The following is a 24,818-nucleotide window of genomic DNA, read 5'->3' as shown; positions in this document are numbered from 1 at the left end:
GATGTTGTATACCTGTGTGATACAGTGTGATGGGCGATGTTGTATACCTGTGTGATGGGCGGTGTTGTATACCTGTGTGATACAGTGTGATGGGCGGTGTTGTATACCTGTGTGATACAGTGTGATGGTCGATGTTGTATACCTGCGGGATACAGGTCTGGAAGTGAAGAAACACTGAAACAGATTTCCGAGCCCCAACTAAAACCAAATTAATATTCCTCTGGGAGGTTTTGATGATAAATCCAGGAATATACTGGAGGAACCACTTAAATTGAAAATTATTTCCAGTAGGCAGCAGGTCAAAGGAAATCAGCATTTAGCCATCAAAATCAGGGAAACTACAAAGTTACTGGAACTTGCATCATTGTGGTGGTAATATCGCTGGGCTAGTAATTCAGGAGTTTGCCTAATGCCCTGCCCTGAGTTCAGTTCCCACCATTGGATAAATGATAACATATCTGCATTGGAGAGCAAGTCTCATTGATCATGACCACGAGAACTGTCATTGATTTGTTATTTTGAAAACTAACATCCTTTATGGAGGAAATTTGCACTATGCTTTTCTAAATGGTGAGGTGGTAGACATTTTTTTTTGAGACTCTGAGGAGGTCTCACTCCTTTGAGACCCAGAGGTGTTCTGACCACAAGTCTATGTGACATTGTCACAGAGGATGCTGCACATGGCCTTCCTCAATATTAACCCTTTCACATCCATATACAACCTCGCCCATCACACTGTACCTGTTATGCCAGAGAAAGTAAGTATGGCCAGTCACTGACCTGATGGGAGAAGTACACTGGAAATCAAGCCCCACTGTTCCATGAGCCAGTACAAATCTGTAAATGACCAATTACATCACTGATCTGGTCAGTGTCTCTGTGTGTAACTCACATCTTAGACAAAAAAAATTCACACCAGGTTTTATCAATGAACAAAACAAAACTTATTTATAATAAACAAACTTACCTGTTAACCTAAGATAAAAATGAATTATTAATCACTAGGTTACTAACATAAACTATATTTCTTTGAAATCCTGACACTCACACATTCATTCACAAATACGACAAACAAGACAGCTCCTCAGAAACATTGTTGGTTGTAAACATTGGCAGAAAGAAACAAATTCTGTCCAGAGAATCCAAACTTGAGGTGGAATGCGATGACTTTCTCCGAGATCTCCTGTCTTGTGTTGATATCATGTTGTTATTAAGTGCAGAGTGATAGAGGAACATCAATGTGGTAGCTGGTCCGTTAGATCTAGGTCTTTGTTTGAGTTAGAAGTTCTCTTTTTCAGAGTGTTTAAGTGTTGTCTTCCACTCATAGATGGTGAGACAGTGAGAGATCTGTCTTTGTTTTCAACAATTTTGGATGTCAGAGTGAAACTGCCCCTTCTCAGGACAATGACAAACTGCAACTTCAAAAATGCAAAGTTGGCTGCTCGGCAGCTTTTCAATCTATCTCACAAAATGATCAAATCCAGCTTCTGTAAGACCATGCGACCATCAGATGTAGGACCAGATTTAGGCCATTTTGTCCATTCAATCATGACTGACATGTTTCTCAACACCATGCTTCCGCCTTTTCCCTGTAATCTGTAATCCCCTTATTAATCAAAAACCTGTTTATTTCTGTCTTAAATACGCCCAATGGCTTGGCCTCCACAGCCCTCTGCAGTAATAAGTTCCACAGAGTCACCACCCTCTAGCTGAAGAAATTCCTCCTCATCTCCGATCTGAAAGATCACACCCTCACTCTGAGGCTGTGCCCTCGGGTCCTAGTTTCTCCTGCTGCTGAAAACATCTTCTCCCTGTCCACTGCATCCAGGCCTCTCAGTATTCTGTAAGTTTCAATCAAATCCCCATTGTCCTTCTGAACTCCTTTGAGTACAGACCCAGAGGTCTCATCTGCTCTTCATGTGACAAACCCTTCATCACCAGGATGAAGTATGTGAGTCACATGCTTTGTGTAACCAATAAATCAACACCACCTAGTTCCTTCTTTGACTGTTGAGATGTAAAAAAAAGGTTTATCTTCTGCAATGCATTGGTATGTAAGCTTTCAATTTTTGTGGTTTGTATTCCAAATATTATACATACTCTTTACACCAGGAGCTGAAAATCTACAACCGACCACGGATCTGTTTCCTTCTCTGTCAGTTAGTATTTCATTGCCCTCCATGTCTATTGAAACAATAATGCTTATTGCCCGTAAGGGTGTAGTTTAAGCTGCACTATTTGTGAATGACTTGCTGTAAATCCCTGGCCATCACTGAACAGATGTTTATTGAGAGAAGACAACCCATTATTCCAGTCTCTATAACTTACCAAACACCAACCCAATCAACAGCTTGCACATTTCTGGTGGTTTTACAGACAGCCCAATGTCTTGTTACTCCCTGATGAGCAAAACAGCTATACAACATCAGAACCAGGAGTGGAAATAGGCCATTCGGCCCCTCAAACCTGCTCTGCCATTTAATACCATCACACCTGATCTCATCTCAGCCTTAACTGCACTTTCCAGCCCACTGTCTATAACCTGTTACTAATTAAACATCTGTCTATCTCCTCCTTACATTTACTCAGTGTCCCAGCATCCACCGCACTCTGGGACAGTGAATTCCACAGATCCATGTCCCTCTGAGAGAAGGAATTCCCCATTGTTTCTGGTTTAAACCTGCTGCCCCTTATCCTAAAACCATCACCTCTCGTTCTGGATTGTCCCACATGAGGATCCATCCTCTCTACATCTACTGTGTCAATCCCCTTAAGCATCTTAGAGACCTCAATTAGATCTCCTCTCATTCTTCTAAACTCCAGGGAGTATCGGCCTAAACTGCTCAATGTCTCTTCATCAGACAAACCCCTCATCCCTGGGATCAACCCAGTGACCCTCCTATGAACTGCCTCCAACACAACCACACCCTTCCACAAGTAAGGAGCCCAAGACTGTACAGAGTACTCTGGATATGGTCTCACTAATGCCTTGGATAGTTGCAGCAAAACTTCCCTGCTTTCATACTCTATTCATTTTGCTATAAATGTCAAAACTCCATTTGCCTTCCTTATTACCTCATGCAACTGCAGACTATTTTTTGTGGTTCATGCACATGGGCACCCAGATCCCTCTGCAGCAAAGTACTCTGACCTAAATTTTCTTTTAGAGAATAATTTGACTTTATATAGTAGAGTACATTGATGATGAAGAGGGGAGTGAGAGGAGGGAAAGGTGTAGGGTACACACCTGCATTGACAAGTTGTACTCGATCACCTGTCGGTGCAGTTCATTCCCATTGAATTGCGATGATGGCTTGCTGAGGGGAGTGGCTTGTGCAGTAAATGGCATGGACATCGTCAGGCTGAATAACCTCCCATAGTGCTCCTATATCGCCCCCTCCTGCAGGGGGCTGGTTCGATGAACATGGTTAGATCTGTCATTTGGGTAAGAAGATATACTTGAGGAGAATTATTTGCAGCTGCGCTGAGGGAGCTGTCAGATTCCACAGAGCAATTTAGTTGAATGTTGCTGAATGTTCTCCCTGAGTGATTGGGATCAGAAACAGCCAGGCAGCAGCTCGAGCTGTTTATGTTGTACTCTCAGGAGCTGGATCGATGGTCCCCTCACCCTTGCCTCAGCATTCTCACCTTCCCCCCACCCCCCCCCCCTCCCCCCCACCACCCCCCACCCCCACCCATTCCCAGTAGAGCGCAGGTCACCTGTACCCATTCCCTGTCAGCACAGAGCTGCTCCCTGATGCTGATGGACTGAGACAGCAGGCAAGGCACAGAGACAAAAAGAAAGTTTTTTATAAAACAGGGGAAGCCAGCCATCAGGGAGCAAATACATGGAGAGACAGACTCCCCCAACCCCACCCCCCACCCCCCAGGTGGCTGTAGCTCCTCACCATTTGCCTGTGGTCTGGAGTGGAATAACCTTCCAATCTGTCCTGGTCTCTAGAAGCTGGAGCCATTGCCCACGGCCTGTCCCACGGCCTGTCCCACTGCCTGCTAGCACCAGCGATCCTAGAAAGACTGTTCAGCTGTGACTAGCTGGGAGGTATTGCTGATATATTATGTGCATCCATCAGGAATGCTAGCTCTTTGACAGTAGCCAGCTGCTCAACCTCCTTTCACGAAAGTGTCTCCATCTCCTCGATCACCAAGTGTGACCGAGGCATTCAAGGCTATGGACCAAGATTAGAGTGGTGCTGGAAAAACACAGCAGGTCAGGCAGTATCCAAGGAGCAGGAAAATCTGGACCAAGTGCTGGAAAATAGGGTTGGCATAAGTAGGACTGGATGTGCAGGTAATGGGCTGAAGAGCCTTTCCCACGTTATAGATCTCCATGGCTCAATGCCTCTCTGACAATGGCAACAATAATGTGTATTTATGTATCACCCCAGGGCAGCACAGCATCGTGGCTCAATGGTTAGCACTGCTACCTCACAGTGCTGGGCCCTGGGTTCAATTCTGCCCTTCTGTCTGTGTGGAGTTTGCACAATCTCTCTGTGCCCATGTGAATTTCCTATGGTTGCTCTGGTTTCCTCGCACAATCCAAAGATGTGCAGGTTAGGTGGATTGGCCATGCTAAATTGCCCGTAGTGTCCAACAAATTGTAGGTCCGGTGGATTAACCATGGTAAACGTGAGGTTCTGGGCCTGGCGAGGATGCTGTTGTTTCTAGATTTTTTTGTTTAGTTTAAATTCCACCATCTATCATAGCCGCATCTGAACCCAGGTCTCCAGTACCTTGCATAGGTTCCCCCTTCCTCTGTCAGTCAATGATTTATTTCACAGCTTTCTCAACTTGTACTATCACCTACAAAGTCTTTTCTTGTTTCCTCTTTAAAATGGTACTATTCCAATTCTAAATTCTGTTCAAACATCGACCTGTCTATTTCCCCTCAGAGTGTAACTGCAACAAGCATGCGACCAGCTGCCACTTTGACATGGCTGTGTACATCGCAACAGGAAACCTGAGTGGGGGTGTGTGTGAAAACTGTCAACACAACACGATGGGCAGGAACTGTGAGCTCTGCAAGCCCTTTTATTACCGAAATCCCACAGCAGACATCCGCTCTGAGGACGCCTGTATCCGTAAGTGTCGCATCAAGGATGGCACCTCCAACACTGCAGCACTCTCTCAGCGCTGACCCTCCGACAGTGCGGCACTCCCTCAGCACTGACACTCCGACAGTGCGGCACTCCCTCAGTACGACCCTGTGACAGTGCAGCACTCCCTCAGTACTGACCCTCCAACAATGCAGCACTCTCTCAGCACTGACCCTCCGACAGTGCGGCACTCCCTCAGCAATGACCCTCCGACAGTGCGGCACTCCCTCAGCACTGACACTCCGACAGTGCGGCACTCCCTCAGTACGACCCTGTGACAGTGCAGCACTCCCTCAGTACTGACCCTCCAACAGTGCAGCACTCTCTCAGCACTGACCCTCCAACAGTGCGGCACTCCCTCAGCAGTGACCCTCCGACAGTGCGGCACTCCCTCCGCACTGACCCTCTGACAGTGCGGCACTTCCTCAGCACTGACCTTCTGACAGTGCGGCACTTCCTCAGCACTGACCCTCTGGCAGTGCGGCACTCCCTCAGCACTGACCCTCCGACAGTGCGGCACTCCCTCAGCACTGACCCTCCGACAGTGCGGCACTCCCTCAGCACTGACCCTCTGGCAGTGCGGCATTCCCTCAGCACTGACCCTCCGACAGTGCGGCACTCCCTCAGCAGTGACCCTCCGACAGTGTGGCACTCCCTCCGCACTGACCCTCTGACAGTGCGGCACTTCCTCAGCACTGACCTTCTGACAGTGCGGCACTTCCTCAGCACTGACCCTCTGGCAGTGCGGCACTCCCTCAGCACTGACCCTCCGACAGTGCGGCACTCCCTCAACACTGACCCTCTGGCAGTGCGGCACTCCCTCAGCACTGACCCTCCAACAGTGCGGCACTCCCTCAGTACGACCCTCTGACAGTGCGGCGCTTTCTCAAGAATTCTCAGAAGTTCACTGTTGTTTGAGTGAATAAATGTTTCCTCATCTTGGTCTTAACTAATCAACCTCTCTTTCTGAGATTGTGATCCAAGTTTAAGACTCCTGAGGGAATGTGAATCATTTTCCTGCATTGACTCAGTAATGCTCCATCAGAAAGACGAGTATTTGGTTTTGATATTGCTCCTTCTAAATGTCCCTCCTTAACCCTGACCGTCCCTGGGCGGAGAACTGCCATCTCCATGGTGGTTTAAGGAACTATATGTGGACAAGCATGTAGTTAGGGGATTTTGATTCTAGTAAGAATTAAAGAAACACGAGCCGGAGACTGATGCTGATCTGATCAGGCTGTTATCCCAATGCATGAACTGTCGGGAGGGGGGGGCGTTAGTGGGAATCCACCATGGACATTAATCACCCAGGCGAGAGTCAGCCATTCCTACACTCAATGGACCTTGTCTCTCTTCTTGTCTCTCTTTTTCTCTCTCTCTCTCTCTCTCTCTCTCTCTCTCTCTCTCTCTCTGTCTCCCACAGCATGTGACTGTGATCCTGTCGGTTCCCTGGAGGGTGGGATCTGTGACGGTGACACGGACCTGGACTTTGCCATCATTGGGGGTCAGTGTCGCTGTAAGGAGAATGTGAGAGGTACTCGATGTGACCGCTGCAAGGAGGGATTCTATGGCCTGAGCATGGACAATCCACACGGCTGTCAGGGTATGTACTGGAAACACTCACACCCTTCGTCAGGTTTAACCAGTGAGCTGTCTGTGATAACCAGGAGTTAGTTGATCCACCATCACTGTGCTGTCAGTGCCCACCTATTGGTGGGGTTTAGTGTAGGAAAGTGGGACTGGTGCAGGTCGGAGTATGTTTTTGGAAGTGACAGACTTATATTCATAGAGATACACATCACAGAAACAGACCCTTCGGTCCAGCCCGTCCATGCCGACCAGATACTCTAACCTAATGTAGTTCCATTTGCCAACATTTGGCCCATATCCCTCCAAACCCTTCCTATTCATATACCCATCAGATGCCTTTTAAATGCTGTAATTGTACCAGCCTCCACCACTTCCTCTGGCAGCTCATTCCATACACACATCACCCTCTGTGTGAAAACGTTGGTCCTGAGGTCCCTTTTACATTTTCCCCTCTCACCCTGAACCTATTCCCTCTAGTTCGGGACGCCCCACCCCATGGAAAAACCCTTGTCTATTTATGCTCTCCATGCCCCTTGTGATTTTATAAACCTCTATACAGAAGGGTCTCTTCTGTGCTGTCTGACTCTCTGAGGGCCCCATTGCCAACACTGGGCACCAGCATCTGTCTGCTGTACACCTGAACCTCCTGTTACAAGCTGGCAGTCCATTGCCTCTTCAGTGTGGGAATTACTTGGTGAATGTGTGAGATGTTATGCCTGTAATAATTGCTGTTTAACCCAGCATGTAGGTGTGACCCTCGGGGCGTTATCATGAGTACGGCTCCATGTGATGCGATCAGTGGAGATTGTTTCTGCAAACGCTACGTGACAGGACGTTACTGTGACCTCTGTCTGGTGAGTATGGGCCAGCATCGTGGGTCAGTTATCCAGTAGTGGGCTGCAGGGTTCCCTCTGACAGAGACTCGTCACTGGGTTTGGAGACTTGACCACTGAAGGGAGTCTCCTGATCAGTGAATCAGGATACTGTTTCAAAGTTACAGCTGAGAAGAAGAAGATTCATGAAAAGGAAAAACTTGCATTTTAATAGCACCTTTCATTGTCTAGGGCAGTATGGTGGCTCAGTGGTTAGCACTGCTGCCTCACAGCACTAGGGACCTGGGTTTGATTCCAGCCTCAGGCGACTGTCTTTGTGGAGTTTGCACATTCTCCCCGTGTGTGTGTGGGTTTCCTCTGGGTGCTCTGGTTTCCTCCCACAGGCCACAGATGCGCAACTTAGGTGGATTGGTCATGCTAAATTGCCAATATTGTGCATTAACCATGGGAAATTCAGGGTCACAGGGATAGGGTAGGGAGGTTGATGTGGGTGTGATGCTCTTCGGAGAGTTGGTGTAGACTTGGTGGGCCGAATGGTCTGCTTCCAGGGTGTAGGGATTCTATGAGCTCTGACAAAGCAGTTTACACCCAATAAAGATTCTGTAATATTGAAAAGTGACAACTAATTTGCATACAGGAAGCTTCTAAGCAGCAATAACAATAATAACAAGATAATGTGACAAAGTGGGAAGTACAAATGGGCCAAGCCTCTGTGGAGAACTGTCCCTGCTCTTCGTGACTATAATGCTGTGTGACCTTTGGCATCCACCTGAGAGGTCAGGCAGGTCTTCAATTGAACCTATGACCTTCCAACTCAGAAGTGAAAATTCCATCAAGTGAACCACAACTCAGGATGCTGGTGGAAAGCATTCCCATTTTGGAGTTCTCCCCACCATCTCTCCTCATTCGTCAGCTCCACCATCCCCAGAATCAGTCTGGGAAACCTTCACAACACTCCCTCAAGAGCAAGAGCATCCTTCCTCAGAAAAGGAGACCAGAACTGCACCCAGTGTTCCAAGTGTGGCCTCACCAAGGCCCTGTATAACTACAACAGCACATCCCTGCCCCTGTACTCGAAACCTCTCGCAATGAAGGTCAACATCCCACTTGCCTTCGTTACCACCTGCTGCCCCTGCACACTCACACGCAATCAAACCTGCCGATTATTTTAATGCAGTAATGATGAGTTAGCACTATTGGGAGGCAATGGGGTAATGTTGTTATTACTAGGCACTGAATTAACTTCCTGGAGACCTTGTTTCAACTCCTGCCATGGCTAATGGTGGAGTTTGAATGTAATTTAGAAACAATACTCTGGACTTAAGATAACCATTGCCACTTGTTGGAGGAAAATCATCTGGTTCCCTAATCCCCCTTTAGGGAAGGTATCTACTATTTGAATCCAGTCTAGTCTATAGGTGACTCCAAACCAACAGCAATGTGGTTTTAACTGTCCAAAGGGCAATAAATACTGGTACCCCACGTTGTGTGCATCAATATCATTGATAAAGGAGCCCTCAGTGCTGAGGTGGATAGATTTTCCTTAGATAAAGATATCAAAGGGGATGGGGGCAATGGATTGGCTGGAGATACATTGGCTTGAAGGGCTAAACAGGCTAGTCTCAAAGCTTTGAATTTAAATGAAGAGACTGATGAGGCTCATTGGTGAGACGAGAGTGACTTTGATTCTAAAAATGGAAGGTGAGATTAGATTCCCTACAGTATTGAAACAGGCCCTTCAGCCCACAAGTCCACACCGATCCTCCCTGAAGAGTAGCCCACCCAGACCCATTCCACCACGCTATATTTATATCTGATGAATGCACTGAGCACTATGGGCAATTTAGCATGGCCAATCCACCCTGACCTGCACAGCTTTGGACTGTGGGAGGAAACCGGAGCACCCGGAGGAAACCCACGCAGACACGGGGAGAATGTGCAAATGCCACACAGACAGTCGTCCGAGGGTGGGAATCGAACCCAGGTCCCTGGTGCTGTGAGGCAGCAGTGCTAACCACTGAGCCACCATGCCACCCGTTTTTGCCTTTTTAAAAATTTTTATTTTAACAGAGTAAAGCCCCCACTACACTGTCCCCATCAACCATTCCCAGGACAGGAGCAGCACGGAGTTAGATAAAGAGTAAAGTTCCCTTTACATCTTCCCCATCAAACTCTCCCAGGGCAGGGACAATATGGTGCCAGATACTAAACAAAACTTCCTCTATATCACCAGAAAATGACAGCCTTCCACCTGCTGCTGTCTTGCCCTGTGTGGGTCACAGATTGAGCTCTGAAACATCTCCAGGACAAGCTCATCCTGTATCTGAGGCTCTGGCTCTGTATCTGTGTCTGTAACTCTCTCTGTTTCTGAAATTACCTCTCATTCCCTCAACTTCAAAACAGTTCAATTACCTGTAAAACATTTTAGGATACTCTTAAGGTATATAAAAAAAAAGTGTTTTATACACGTCCATCCCCCTAAGTTTACATTGTCCATAAATCACACAGAACCTTAACATCCAGAGACCATGGTCAATCCGGAAGTTCCGTGAAGTGCCAGTCTTTGCTGCATGTGTTTGGTCATCACCCGTAAGGAAGTCTTCCTGTGACTGTTTCACTGAGACAGCATCAGGAGTCCTGTGGACCACTTTGATCCTCAGGCTGACTGTTCGTCGTCTATGATATTCTTGTCCGGTGAATTGGTTGGCACCTGTTAACACGAATCTGAGGCCTTCTGGCCCCTCTTCAATTGCTCGCTCAAGTTGGTCTTGGTGGAATTTTGTCAACTAAAACAGTTGGTAATCATCACACTTTGACAAGAACCGAACAATTGGAGAGCTCAGATCTTCACTGGAAGGGTTAAAACTAAACACACTCTCCATCCCAGCCGAAACCACACAGATCAGGTTGTGATTCCTCCCTAGACAATTGGGCAGAGAATGGAGGCTGACTCTCCTCTGCAGGACAGAGGGAAGGCAGCTGAATGCTCGTTTTGGACCCCCTCCCCCCACCCCAGGAAGAGGCTCAGAGTTGGCCTGATTGAGAGCTGTGAGGAATCTGGGCACGGTGAACGGTGAGAGAATAACTGGATTTTACGAGGGCTGCACTGGGAGAGTGAGGGAAGGCAGCGGAAGCCTGTTCATTGCATTCCCTTCGCTATGTCAGCTCGCCAGTGCTGGGGATGGTGAGCGGTGCTCTGAATGTCTGGGGAAAAAAACCCAGTGCAACGGGAGCTGAACAACTGAGTACAGCCCCAGGAAACACTGGAGAGACTCAGCAGGTCTGGCAGCATCTGTGGAGAGAGAAACAGAGTTAATGTTTCAGGTCTAGTGTGACTTCTTGTGAAATGGCTATGGGAGGCAAGGTCCTATGCGATGGTAGCAGTGGCTCATGGTGCTGTATGGGGTTTATTGGAGAGTGGGGAGTGTGGAAATTGGGTAAGCGCTGACAAAGCTGAAATTGCCAGCTGCCTCGCATTGCTTGTGTAATATTTGTTTTGTGTATTTTCCCGCTTTTATTGTGCAGCCAGAATATTGGGGACTCAGTAACGACATGGCGGGTTGCCGACAGTGTGACTGTGACTTTGGAGGCGCCTACAATAACAGGTACTGCCCTCTCAGGAACACAGAGCAGGGCCTCATCCAAAAGGCTGTTTCTTCTTTTGCTTCTTACATTTAATCATCTATCTTCATCCACTTTACTGAGGGAGTGCCGCACTGTCGGAGGGTCAGTGCTGAGGGAGTGCCGCACTGTCGGAGGGTCAGTGCTGAGGGAGTGCCGCACTGTCAGAGGTCAGTGCTGAGGGAGTGCCGCACTGTCAGAGGGTCAGTGCTGAGGGAGTGCCGCACTGTCGGACGGTCTTTAAAATGATAAGTAGTTTGACAGGGACACCATAGCGATAATGTTTGCAGTTGTTAACAGTTCATTAAGACAATCACTAATAAATCAAACAGGAATTCCAGGTGAAACATCTTTACTTGGAGAGAGTGTGATGATAGTGTGAGATATCAATATTGAGAAGTTGGATAGACACACCAGGGAGAAGGGAATCAAGGCTTCAGCTGAGAGGTATGGCTGAAAGACCACATGGGGAAGTGTCTGGAATGTAGTGTCTGTAAATCTGATGAAAACCCAATGTAGCTGTGTAAAGTGAAGAATGCTTTGTTAGTTTATAACATGGTGTGCCCTGTTCCTGTCAGATGTTCGATGGCGAGCGGGCAGTGTGACTGTCGACCCAATATTATTAGCAGGCGCTGCCAGGACGTTGAGCCAGGATTCTTCTGTATGCCTCTGGATTTCTACACCTATGAAGCAGAGAAAGCCGAACCACGGGCACCAACAGACCAGCTGCCGGTGAGTAAACTAAACAGCCCCACTCTGTACCTCACCACCCTGCTCTGTACCCCACTGTCCCACTCTGTACCCCACTGTCCCACTCTGTACCCCACTGTCCCACTCTGTACCTCACTGTCTCACTCTGTACCCCACTGTCCCACTCTGTATCTCACTGTCCCACTCTGTATCTCTCTGTCTCACTGCGTAACTCTCTGTCTCACTCTTTACCTCACTGTCCCACTCTATACCTCACTGTCTCTCTGTGTACCCCACTGTCCCACTCTGTACCCCACTGTCCCACTCTGTACCCCACTGTCCCACTCTGTACCTCACTGTCCCACTCTGTACCTCACTGTCCCACTCTGTACCTCACTGTCCCACTCTGTACCTCACTGTCCCACTCTGTACCCCACTGTCCCACTCTGTACCCCACTGTCCCACTCTGTACCCCACTGTCCCACTCTGTACCCCACTGTCCCACTCTGTACCCCACTGTCCCACTCTATACCTCACTGCCCCGCTCTGTACCTGACTGACCCGCTCTGGGCCACTGTGCCAGGTTAAGCAGTGATCGTGTTAGGAGCTTTGTAGATCTACGTGGAGTAGGCAATGGAATATACCCATGGATACAGGTTTGAGTAAATTGTCCAGTGACACCTTACATCAGTCATGTCCTCACTTGGCTGAGACCTATCCCACAGATCCCAGCAGACAACTGATTTTACAGCAAATAAAGTGTCTGTTTTTTAAAATTGCCACCACATTGCTATGGGTCTGGAGTCACATGTAGACCAGACCGGGTAAGGATGGCAGATTCCTTCCTGAAAGAGCATTAGTGACCCAGATGGGTTTTTTTTCCCAACAGTCAGCAGTGGATTTCTGGTTATCACTAGATTCCTGATTCCAGATTTTTATTGAGTTTAGATTTCACCAGATGCCATGGCAGAGTTTGGAGCCCCCTCCCCAGAATGCTATTTGGATTAACAGTCCAACAATAATACCACTCAGCCATCACCTTCCCATCAATTCAATCAGCTCAAAGTTAAAAGCATTTTTGTGAACTATTGTCATGCATGTGTCCTGTCATTATTTCTGTGCTATTGTTGTAATTTTCTCTGGCTGCAACTAGAACTGGCTGTGTCTGTGTAAACTGTCGCACTGCTATTACCCCTTCCAACCAGTGAGAGGGCTGCAGTGCCCCCCCTTGATCAGGCAGTTAATTATAAATGACCAAGTTGTCAATAAGAAGGGGACTTGGGTCACAGATCGTGAGGAGTTATCAAGGGAAATCAAAATACAGGAGAAAGGCATCATCACAAAATGGAAAATGGGTATTATCCCATTTGATGTGGGGCCTTCCACTAGCTGGGGGTAGGGGTGGGGGGGAGGGGTGGGGGGGAGGGGTGGGGGGGAGGGGGAGGGGGGAGGGGTGGGGGGGAGGGGGGAGGGAGAGGGAGAGGGAGAGTGTGTGTCCGTCCATCCGTCCATCCATCCAACTAGTTGATGGTGATATTTCCCAATATTGTAACCTACAGAAACTGCCAGACATCAAGCGGCAGAATCTATGGAGTAGATTTTAATCAGCTGGAGGTGATAAGGAGCTACTTGGTATTTTGAAATTCTGAGACAGTGATGGAGGGAAGCTGATGTTTAGTCTCTAAATGACAGTGTGGGTCAATCATCTCCCACTTCAACTTCTAACAACCTTAAAGCTCATGCTCACACACGTCTGCTCCCAGTTAGGCGGCCCCTTCCCATTCTAAGATGGGACGCCCATTGGCGAGATCTCGAGACATACTGTGAGGGCTTCATGAGAGATACTATCATAAAGATAGCAGCCACCATTCCAATCAGAGAGCACTTTAAAATGCATTCCCTGTACTGCCACGTCTCTAACAATCTCCAGGTTACACTTATCCACATCAGAGAATCTCTGAGCATGGGGGCAGCAATTTGACCCATTGTGTTTGTACTGACCTTGAGTCATGGAGTCATACAGAGGTGTACCGCACAGAGAAAGGACCGTCAGAGCTGGTCAAAAACAATCACCTAGGCGAACGTGAGGACTGCAGATGCTGGAGATTAGAGTCTAGATTAGAGTGGTGCTGGAAAAGCACAACAGGTCAGGCAGCATCTGAGGAGCAGGGAAATCCTCATTTTGGGCATTAGCCCTTCATCCTGATTCCTGATGAAGGGCTCCTACCCTAAATGTCGATTTTCCTGCTCCTTGGCTGCTGCCTGACCTGCTGTGCTTTCCCAGCACCACACTAATAAAAACAATCACCTACCTATTCTAATCCTGCCTTTGGAAGAGTTGCCCAATTAATGTCACTTTCCCCACAATCCTGAAAATGACTCTTTTCCAATTAGAACACAGAACGTTCCAGCATAATACAGGCCCCTCAGCCCTCGATGTTGTGCCGACCTGTGTAACCAATCTGAAGCCCATCTAACCTACACTGTTCCATTCTCGCCCATATGTTTATCCAATGACCAATTAAATGCCCTTAAAGTTGGTGAGTCTACTACTGTTGCAGGCAGTGCGTTCCACACCCCTACAACTCTCTGAGTAAAGAAATTCCCTCTGACATCTATCCTATAACTATCACCCCTCAATTTAAAGCTATGTCCCTTGTGCTAGCCTTCTGAGGAAAAAGGCTCTCACTGTCCACCCCATCTAATCCTCTGATTGTCTTGTATGTCTCAATTAAGTCACCCCTAAACTTCTTCCCTCTAACGAAAACAGCTTCAAGACACTCATAAGACCTTCCCTCCATACCAGGCAACATCCTAGTAAATCTCCACTGAACCCTTCCCAAAGCTTCCACATCCTTCCTATAATGTCCAAGGGGACATAAATTTAAGGTGAAGGGTGGGAAGGTATAGAGGGGATGTCAGGGGTAGGTTCTTTACCCCGAGAGTGGTGGGGATATGGAATGCACTGCCTGTGGGAGTGGCAGAGTCAGAATCATTGGTGACCTTTAAGCGGAAATTGGATAGGTACATGGATAGGTGCTTAAGCTAGGACAAATGTTCGGCACAACATCATGGGCCGAAGGGCCTGTTCTGTGCTGTATTGTTCTATGTTCTATATTCTAATGCGGTGGCCAGAACTGTACGCAATACTCCAAGTGCGGCCGCACTAGAGTTTTGTACAGCTGCAGCATGACCTTGTGGCTCCAAAACTCACACTCTCTACCAATAAAAGCTAACACACCGTACGCCTTCTTAACAGCCCTATCAACCTAGATGGCAACTTTCAGGAATCTCTGTATATGGACACCGAGATCTCTCTGCTCATTCACTTCCCTTTGAAAATCCTGTTTAATCTGCTTCTATCACCCAACGGGTAACATCCTCTCACAGCCCAACAATTCTTTGCTTCAAAAAGGCTCTTATTTCACCCTTCACTTTACTGCTGGAACGTGGGATATTTTCACTCTCCCTCTGCCAAGAAAGCAAGTGTGTGTGGGCTAGTTCTCCTGCCTGACTCTCTGCCAGTCTCTAGATCTGTCCTGTTGTCTTCAGAAATTAATTATTAATCTCCGGAACAATGCCAAGGGTAAAGAAAGGAGAGAACACAGAGGGCATTAAAATCTGATATAATTCAGAGTGCCATTCGACTGAGGCTGATGTTTGTGGCTTTTTATCTGTACAAAGTCACTGAACCAGTTTAGATCAGGAACTAAACTCGGTAAGATCGGGAAATTAACTCAGTTACAATAGGAACTGAACTGGTTTAGATTGGGAGCAGCACTCCGTTAGACCGGCACTGAGCTCGGTTTACTGTTGGAGTGGCTGCTATCCCCAGGTTTCAGGACCTGGATGTTACTATGGTCACCAATGTGCTCAGTCTGAAAGTTGGCCCAGTTATTCCCTGGAAGAGGGAGGGACCTGTTAATGTTTATCCGAGCCACAGGCAATCCCGAGACCGGTTCCAATTTCCACAGGCGGAACAATCTGTGAACAGTTGAACTCAAACCTTTCCCCAAATTGGTCAGTCCCTGAGAACACCGTGGCTGCAGGTTGGGGGCATCCATGCCCTAATGCAAACCTCTAACCTCCTCCCAGTCTGACCTTGTGAGCATCCAAATTTCCGTCATTCGATCTGTGGTGGGGCCAGGCTTGCAGGAGAAAGTGAGGACTGGAGATCGGAGTCGGGAATGTGGTGCTGGAAAAGCACAACAGGTCAGGCAGCCTCCGAGGAGCAGGAGAATCGACGTTTCGGGCATAAGCCCTTCATCAGGAATGAAGCTTGTGGGCTGGGGAGGAGGCTGAACCACACGGGATTAACGTGGATTTCGCCAGTTTCCTCATTTCCCCTCTCCCCACATTATCCTAGTCCCAAGCCTCCAACTCAGCACCACCCTTCTGACCTGCCCACCACCTTTCCTGTCTATCTTCTCCACCCCCCCCTCTCCGATCTATCACTTCCCCTACCCCCCACCTTCATCTACCGATCACATTCCCAGCTACCTTCCCATTACCCAGAGAGTGGTGGGGATATGGAATGCGCTGCCTGTGGCAGTGGCAGAGTCAGAATCATTGGTGACCTTTAAGCGGAAATTGGATAGATACATGGATAGGTGCTTAAGCTAGGACAAATGTTCGGCACAACATCGTGGGCCGAAGGGCCTGTTCTGTGCTGTATTGTTCTATGTTCTATATTCTAATGCGGTGGCCAGAACTGTACGCAATACTCCAAGTGCTGTAATAATCACACAATTATTACAGTGCAATGGAGGCCATTCAGCCCATCATGCCTGTACCGGCTCTGTTATCCAATGCCAATCTGTTATTTGTTCACTTATTCCTGCAATGGCTCCATAAACCCATTAGAAATAGGAAGAGGCCATTCAGCCCTTCGAGCCAACTTTGCCATTCCTTGGAATTGTGGCTGATCCGCCATTCCTCACGTCCACTTCCCTGCCCTTTCCCCTCGATTCCCCGACTGATCAAGAATCTCTCTCTCTCTCAGCCTTAAATATCCACACGGACCCTGCCCCCACAGCTCTCTGTGGTAAGGAGTTCCAAAGACTCTTAACTCTCAGAGAAGAAATTCCTCCCCATCTCAGTCTGAAATTGGTGCCCTCTTTATTCTGAGACTGTACCCTCTGGTCCCAGACCCTCCCATGAGGGGGGACTATCCTCTCAGCGTTGACCCTGTCAAACCCCTTAAGAATCCTCAATGTTTCAATGAGATCACCGCTCATTCTGCTAAGCTCCAGGGAGTAGAGTCCCAACCTGTTTGACCAATGAAGCCAAACCCTCCAGACGAGGTTCATCCTAGACAACTTTCTCTGGACTGCCTTCAATAAAATGATATCGTTCCGAAAAAAGGGACTGAAATTGCTCACAGTACTCCAGATGTGGTCTCACCAGCACCTTGTATAGTTGCAGTAAGAATTGTCTGGATGGAGAGAGGGGTTCTTTCCTGTCCCTACATTGGGTACAAATCTTCGAGGAGAAAGTGAGGACTGCAGATGCTGGAGATCAGAGCTGAAAATGTGATGCTGGAAAAGCGCAGCAGATCAGACAGCATCCAAGGAGCAGGAGAATCGACGTTTCGGGCATAAGCCCTGAAGAAGGGCTTATGCCCGAAACGTCGATTCTCCTGTTCCTTGGATGCTGCCTGACCTGCTGCGCTTTTCCAGCAACACATTTTCAGCTTACATTGGGTACGTTTGTTTTAATCTGTGAATAATTGTTGCTGCTGCATGGAGGGATGTGAGGTTGTGGATCTGGGGAGTGGCCCTGGCACAAACCCGCTGGAGTGAATTTAATCGCTATGGCCTGTATCTGGAGGTGACTGGTCCCTGACTCACTGTAGTCCACCATGTTCTCACTTTAATGCGTGCTGCTTTCTTTCAGGGGGCAATCAAGCATCAGGTCAATGGCAACTGCATAGATTTCACCCTCCAGCATGGGCTCGACATCCAGGAGATTGTCAGGAGGAGGAGGCAACATCGCCAGGCCTCCCGTGTCTGGGCCTCGAGACATCGCCACCGAAGAATCCGTCAACGGAAGGTCAGTGTCAGCAGGGAATCTCCATCCACAGGAAAGGGGTGGCACATGGGGCTGTGGAGAGCTTTAATAAAAGGCAGCCAATGAGTGTAGACTATGTTAACCTGTAGCTTTCTTATTAAGAACTCCTTCCTACAAATTACCGACTCCATCTGCATTCCCCTGCTGATAATCAGTGCCTGCTGCTCCCAAGCTAACTCTAGTGTATGCAGGACCTTACTGAGATGATGGGTAAAATGGCCAGCTCTGTGTTGTCACAGTTCTAGAATACACACGTGCTTTCTCTCAGTTCAGAGGCAAAAGGCTTTTGGTTTGGTTGATTGGGACTACCATTAAGCAGCTTGGACAGAGAGCTGAACGTGAATCCTAGGCTGGCCCCTGCAGTGTGGCACTGTGGAGGGGTGGAGGGGAGGTGCTGCATGGCCAGAGGAGCTATCCTCAGCAGGGGCAGCACAGTAGCTCATTGGTTAGCACTGCAGCCTCACAACACCAGGGACCCGGGTTCGATTCCAACCTCGGGCGACTGTCTGTGTGGAGTTTGCACATTCTCCCCGTGTCTGTGTGGGTTTCCTCTTGGTATTCCAGTTTCCTCCCACAGTCACAAAGATGTGCCGGTCAGGTGAATTGGCCATGCTAAATGCCCGTAGTGATAGGTGCATTAGTCAGAGGGAAATGGGTCTGGGTGGGTTACTCTTCAGAGGGTCGGTGTGGACTTGTTGGGCTGAAGGGCCTGTTTCCACACTGTAGGGAATCTAATCTAAACTGAAGCCATCTCTGCCCTATCAGAGATGTAAAAACCACACAACGCATTTCTGAAAAAGAGTGAGTTCTCACTGGAGCCCTGACCAATATTTATCCCTCAACTTGGTTGACTTTTAACTGATTGTTTGAAATGACCAAAACATTCAGTTTCTCTTCAGCTCATTATCGCTGGCTCCAGAAGGTGGTTCGCCAAAACCTGAAGGTAACCACCGACAGACAATAAATGCCAACCTTGCCAAGGCCACTCCACATGTCATCCCAAACATGTAGATGCCCTACTGTACCACCAACATGGTCACTCTGCCCCTCGTTTGTCCTGCTCTCCAAATAAAAACAGAAATGGCCAACAGAGTTCTTCAGTGAACTCAAACTTATTTATTTTATTATGAGCTAGACTTATTCTTTAAACAAATGGGAAAGCTGAATAATGGAGTATTTGGGAGGGTTTGTAGCTCCGGTTGTGAATGAGGTTGCTGACTTACTCGCTGAGCTGGTACGTTGTTTGCTGATGTTTTGCCACCATTCCAGGTAACACTGTCAGTGCTCCTCTGGTGAGGCGCTGGTGTTCTGTCCCACTTGCTGGTTATGTCTCTGGATCTGCTGGGGATGGTGCTGACATTTCCAGTTGTGTTGCTGGTTCTGTTTCTTCGTGGTTGGGACATGAATAACAGCTAAGCTACTTCTCAGAATTAAACTATATCCCCTTAATCCCAAACACACACATTCATACAGACAACACAAAAAGCTCTGCAAAATCATTGAGTTTGAAGAATTAGGCTAAAAAAGGAACAAGAGTACAAATTCAGAAGGTGGAAGGAGTTGACTTAGACCCATAGAGTCATAGAGATGTAGAGCATGGAAACAGTCCCTTGGGTCTAACCCGTCCATGCCGGCCAGATATCCTTCATTAATCTAGTCCCATTTGCCAACACTTGGCCCATATCCCTCTAAACCTTTTCCTAATCATATACCCATCAGATGCCTTTTAAATGCTGTAATTGTATCAGCCTCCACCACTTCCTCTGGCAGCTCATTCCATACACGCACTACCCTCTGCGTGAAAAAGTTGCCCCTTAATTCCCTTTTATATCTTTCCCCTAAACCTATGCCCTCTAGTTCTGGACTCCCCCACACTGGGGGAAAGACCTTGTCTATTCACCCTATCAATGCCCCTCATGATTATATAGACCTCAATAAGGTCACCCCTCGACCCCCAATGTTCCAGGGAAATCAGCCCCAGCCTGTTCAGCCTCTCCCTATAGCTCAAATCCTCCAACCCTGGCAATATTCTTATAAATCTTTTCTGAACCCTTTCAAGTTTCTCAACATCCTTCCGACAGGAGGCAGACGAGAATTGCACACAGTGGGGTGGCACGGTGGCTCAGTGGTTAGCACTGCTGCCTCATAGCACCAGGGACCCAGATTCAATTCCCACCTCTGGCAACTGTCTGTCTGGAGTTTGCACATTCTCCCTGAGTCTGTGTGGGTTTCCTCCAGGTGCTCCGGTTTCCTCCCACAGTCCAAAGATGTGCAGGTCAGGTGAGTTGGCCAAGCTAAATTGCCCGTAGTACTAGGTGCATTAGTCAGGGGAATGGGACAGGGTGGGTTGCTCTTTGGATGGTCGGTGTGGACTTGTTGGGCCGAAGGGCCTGTTTCCACACTGTAGGGAATGTAATCTAATCAGTATTCCAAGAGCGGCCGAACCAATATCCTGTACAGCTGTAATATGGCCTACAATCCTAAACTCAATGCACCCTTGCTTCAATTCAATTTGATTGATGAGATCACATTTCTGACTGAAGAGCTTCAGAGTGGATTTTGGATTCAGATGGGAAGTAGTTTGGAATGCTGACATTTGGAAATTTATTAAGTTTACAAACTATTGAGAAATAGAGGTTTCCGCTAGCTTTGCTTTATTGACTCTTACTGACTGAGAGAGACAGACCTATTTAGTGCTGCAAGTTTCTTCAACAATTCACATCCCAGGTTGACTTGACCCTAGAGGCTGTTGCTAGATGTTGCTTTTTTCTGAGTCTGTCCAAAAACTAATGGTCAGCAAAAGGAGAATACTGTAGAGGAGAAGAATGAGGTATGAGATATTAGACTAGATAGGATCGAGGTTTAGTAAGGAAGAGGTGTTATCAATTTGAGAAGGAGTGAAAGTAGACAAGTCCCCTGGGCCGAATGAGATTTATTGGAAGATTCTCTGGGAAGCTAGGGAGGAGGTATTGGAGCCTTTGGCTTTGATCTTTGAATTATCTACAGGTTTAGTACCAGAGGACTGGAGGATTGAAAATGTTGTGCCCTTGTTCAAGAAGGGTAGTAGAGATGATCCAGGTAATTATAGACCAGTGAGTCTGATGTCTGTAGTAGGAAAAGTTTTGGAAAGGATTATAAGAGATAGGATTTATAATCATCTAGCAAGCAACAATTTGATTTTAGATAGTCAGCATGGTTTCATCAAGGGCAGGTCATGTCTCACAAACCTCATTGAGTTTTTTAAGAAGGTGACCAAGCATGTGTACATGGTGTACATGGACTTCAGTAAGACCTTTGATAAGGTTCCACATGGTGGAAAATGCAGAGGCATGGAATTGAGGGTGATTTCGCAGTTTGGATTAGAAACTGGCTTTCTGAAAGAAGGCAGCGAGTGGTGGGTGATGGAAAATATTCAGCCTGGAGTCCAGTTACTAGTGGTGTGCCACAAGGATCTGCTTTGGGATCACTGCTGTTTGTCGTTTTTATAAATGACTTAGACGTAGGCATAGGTGGAGGGGTTAGTAAGCTTGCAGATGACACTAGAGTCGGTGGAGTAGTGGACAGTTTGGAAGAATGTTACAGGTTGCAGGGGGACTTGGATAAACTGCAGAATTGGGCTGAGAGGTGGCAAATGGAGTTCAATGCAGCTAAATGTGAGTTGATGCACTTTGGGAAAAATAACAGGAAGGCAGAGTACTGGGTCAATGGAAAGAGTCTTGGTGGTGTGTATGTGCAGAGGGATCTTGGAGTCCATGTACATAGATCCTTGAAAGTTGCCACCCAGGTGGATAGTGCTGTTAAGGAGGCGTACGGTGTGTTAGGTTTCATTGGTAGAGGGACTGAGTTCCGGAGCCGTAATGTCATGCTGCAAAACACTATTGCTGCCGATTTGGAATATCTTGTACAGTTCTGGTCGCCCTATTACAGGAAGGATGTGGAAACATTGGAAAAGGTGCAGAGGAGATTTACCAGGATGTTGCCTGGTCTGGAGCGAAGGTCTTATGAGGAAAGGCTTAAAGACTTGGGTCTGTTCTCATTGGAAAGAAGAAGGCTAAGGGGGGATTTGATAGAGACATACAAGATGATCAGAGGATTAGATAGGGTAGACAGTGAGAGTCTTTTTCCTAGGATGATGACATCAGCTTGTATGAGGGGGCATAGCTACAAATTGAGGGGTGATAGATTTAAGACAGATGTCAGAGGCAGGTTCTTTACTCAGAGAGTGGTAAGGGCATGGAATGCCCTACCTGCCAATGTAGTCAACTCAGCCACATTAGGGAGATTTAAACAATCCTTGGATAAGCACATGATGATGGGATAGTGTAGGGGGGAACGAGCTGAGAATCGTTCACAGGTTGGCGCAACATCAAGGGCCGAAGGGCCTGTTCTGTGCTGTATTGTTCTATGCTCTATGAAAGTTTACTCCAATCTCTCTCAAAAGCTCCATTGGATTCATTTCCCAAAATCCCTTGCTTTTGCAGTAGACAGCAGATCACTCTCACTCTTTTATCTCTTGACATTTTTTGTGTCCAAGAAAGAAAAAGCCTTTTCAACCCAGAAATGTTGAAACAGTTCCATATTCCAGTTTCTCATAGTCCATGAGTATATGTGTGTTCTGAATATATTTCATACGTCACTTCGTAAAAGTTGGAGGCATTGAGTGAATTTGAAGCTCTTGCATTTCAGGGATGCTGTCTGTTTTAAGCAAGGACATGAAAGAATTGTAAAACACAACTGAAAACAAGGTCAGAGCTCCCTTGAATTTTATTTTTTGACCTTGAGTTTGGAGTAATTGTAATTTGCTTGCCATTGGTGTTGTCTTGGTGAAGTGAGACAGTGGGATGAGAGCTGGAAGTGATTCCAGGCTGTATTCTGATCAGGGAAAAGTATATAGCTGGACAAGGAACCATTCCCTCCGGTGTTACCAGGTTGGGAAAATGGAAGATGTACAACAAAAGAGGGTATTTGGCCCTTTGTGTCTCTTCTGGTCAATACTCCAGTCTCTGCTCTTGTTTATAGCTCTCTGGGTTACAGCATCCCAAGCAAATATCCATAAAACTATAAGATATAAGGAGCTGAATTAGGCCATTCAGCCCATCAAGGCTACTCCACTATTCACGCATGGCTGATAGGTTTTACAACCTCATTCTCCTGCTTTCTCCCTAGTACCCTTGATCCTATTCCTAATTAAGAGCCTGTCTATCTCTGTCTCTAGCTTGCCCTCCACAGCCCTCTGTGGTAATGAGTCCCACAGTTTCCCCATCCTCTGGCTGAAGAAACTCCTTCTCATCTCAGTTCTAAAGGGTCATCCCTTCAGCCTGAGGCTGTGCCCTCGGGCCCTGTTCTCTCCTCCTCGTGGTAACATTTTCTCCATGCCCACTGTACCCAGGCCTCTCAGGATTCTGCAAGTTTCAAACTGATCTCCCCCATCCTTCTAAACTCCATCAAGTACAGACCCTGAGTCTTCAGCTGTTCCTCATATGACAAGCCCTTCATCCCCTGGCTCATTCTTGAAAACTTCCTCTGTGCCCCCCCCACCCCCCCCCCCACCAAAGCCAGCACGTTCTTCCTTAGGTACAGAACCCAAAACTGCTCCCAATGTTCGAAATGAAGTCAAGATTGGAGAGGTGCTGAAAACGTACAGCAGGTCAGGCAGCATCCGAGGAGTAGGAAAATTGACGAGTTTTTGCCCGAAAGGCCGATTTTCCTGCTCCTCGGATGCTGCCTGACCTGCTGTGTTTTTCCAACATCACTCCAATCTTGACTCTAACCTCCAGTATCTGCAGTACTCACTTCTGTCTCTGTTCCAAATGCAGTCTGACCAGAACCTTATACAGCCTCAGCAGTACATCCCCACTTTTCTATTGTAGCCATCTTGAAATGAATGCTAACATTGCATTTACCTTCCTAACTGCCAGCTGTACCTCCACGTTAACCTTAAGAGAATTGTGAACTTGGACACCCCAGTCCCTTTGTGCTTCCAAGTGTCTTTCAATGTGATGAGTATTTCTGCTTCTGCCATGTCCTATCCACCAATCTCCAAGTGAAACAATTTCTCCCCAATTCCTCTCTATTCTGTCCACAAATGACTTCTCATCTCTGCTGACCTCTTTGCTCAGGGCAATAAGTCCTTTCGATGCCCTCTAGCTCATCCCTGTAGGGTTTTCTGAGTAATTTTGGTTTCTTGTCGATTGCAGGTGTATGTGGAAATTGTTAACCGGAAACGACCGCACGACCAGATGATCACCTGGAGTGGTCCGGGTTTCGCAAGGGTCCAGGACGGAGCAGGGTTGCTGTTTCATGTCAGTAATATCCCGTACGCCATGGATTACAATGTGATGGTGCGCTACGAGCCTGAGGTATGAGCCTGACAGCAACCGTGAGGAAACCCGTGGGGCTTCACATCAATGGCGAGGAGCCTGTTTTGGTGGCTGGATCTTTTCCTGGGTGTGAAGCTGAGAATCTGTTTAATTCTCAAATTGTACAAACAGGAAATAAAATTCCATCTTCCCAAAAACCCATGCATGGCTGCTGTGACCTGGGACAAACATCCCATTCAGTAACAGCAGCCAGAGTGAGAGCTGTTGATGCTAATTTTTGTTTATTCGTTCACACAATGAGGGCATCACTGGCTAGGGCAGCATTTATTCCCCATCCCTAATTGCCCAGAGGGCAGTTAAGAGTCAACCACATTGCTGTGGGTCTGGAGTCACATGTAGGCCAGACCAGATAAAGATGGCAGTTTTCCCTGAAGGACTTTGGTGACCCAGATGGGTTGTTCTGACACACACTGCTGTAACCATCTTCTTGTGCCCTACAGACCCCACAACTGCATGGTTTTGCACATATAGCTATTTGTGTTAATTCCCTTGTTCTCACACAGCACAGGAATTACCTCTGT

General features: G+C 47.4%; 1 protein-coding gene across 5 annotated transcripts in view; it reads left to right on the top strand.

Annotated features, from left to right (window-relative positions):
- Positions 1–24,818, top strand: part of lamb2l (laminin, beta 2-like) — a 178,829-nt gene that overhangs the window by 77,764 nt on the left and 76,247 nt on the right. For all 5 annotated transcript variants that reach the window (XM_072581753.1, XM_072581750.1, XM_072581752.1 and 2 more), the window contains 7 exons: positions 4,911–5,099; positions 6,538–6,717; positions 7,446–7,558; positions 11,063–11,142; positions 11,737–11,890; positions 17,744–17,899; positions 24,115–24,276. In XM_072581753.1, the coding sequence (XP_072437854.1) occupies positions 4,911–5,099; positions 6,538–6,717; positions 7,446–7,558; positions 11,063–11,142; positions 11,737–11,890; positions 17,744–17,899; positions 24,115–24,276 (1,034 nt within the window). The remainder of the gene's footprint in view (positions 1–4,910; positions 5,100–6,537; positions 6,718–7,445; positions 7,559–11,062; positions 11,143–11,736; positions 11,891–17,743; positions 17,900–24,114; positions 24,277–24,818) is intronic.

Source organism: Chiloscyllium punctatum, chromosome 12 (genome assembly GCF_047496795.1).
Source record: "Chiloscyllium punctatum isolate Juve2018m chromosome 12, sChiPun1.3, whole genome shotgun sequence".
NCBI classification, from domain to species: domain Eukaryota; kingdom Metazoa; phylum Chordata; class Chondrichthyes; order Orectolobiformes; family Hemiscylliidae; genus Chiloscyllium; species Chiloscyllium punctatum.
Note: the sequence above shows the minus strand (reverse complement) of the source record. Positions and strands in the feature narration are given on the sequence as shown.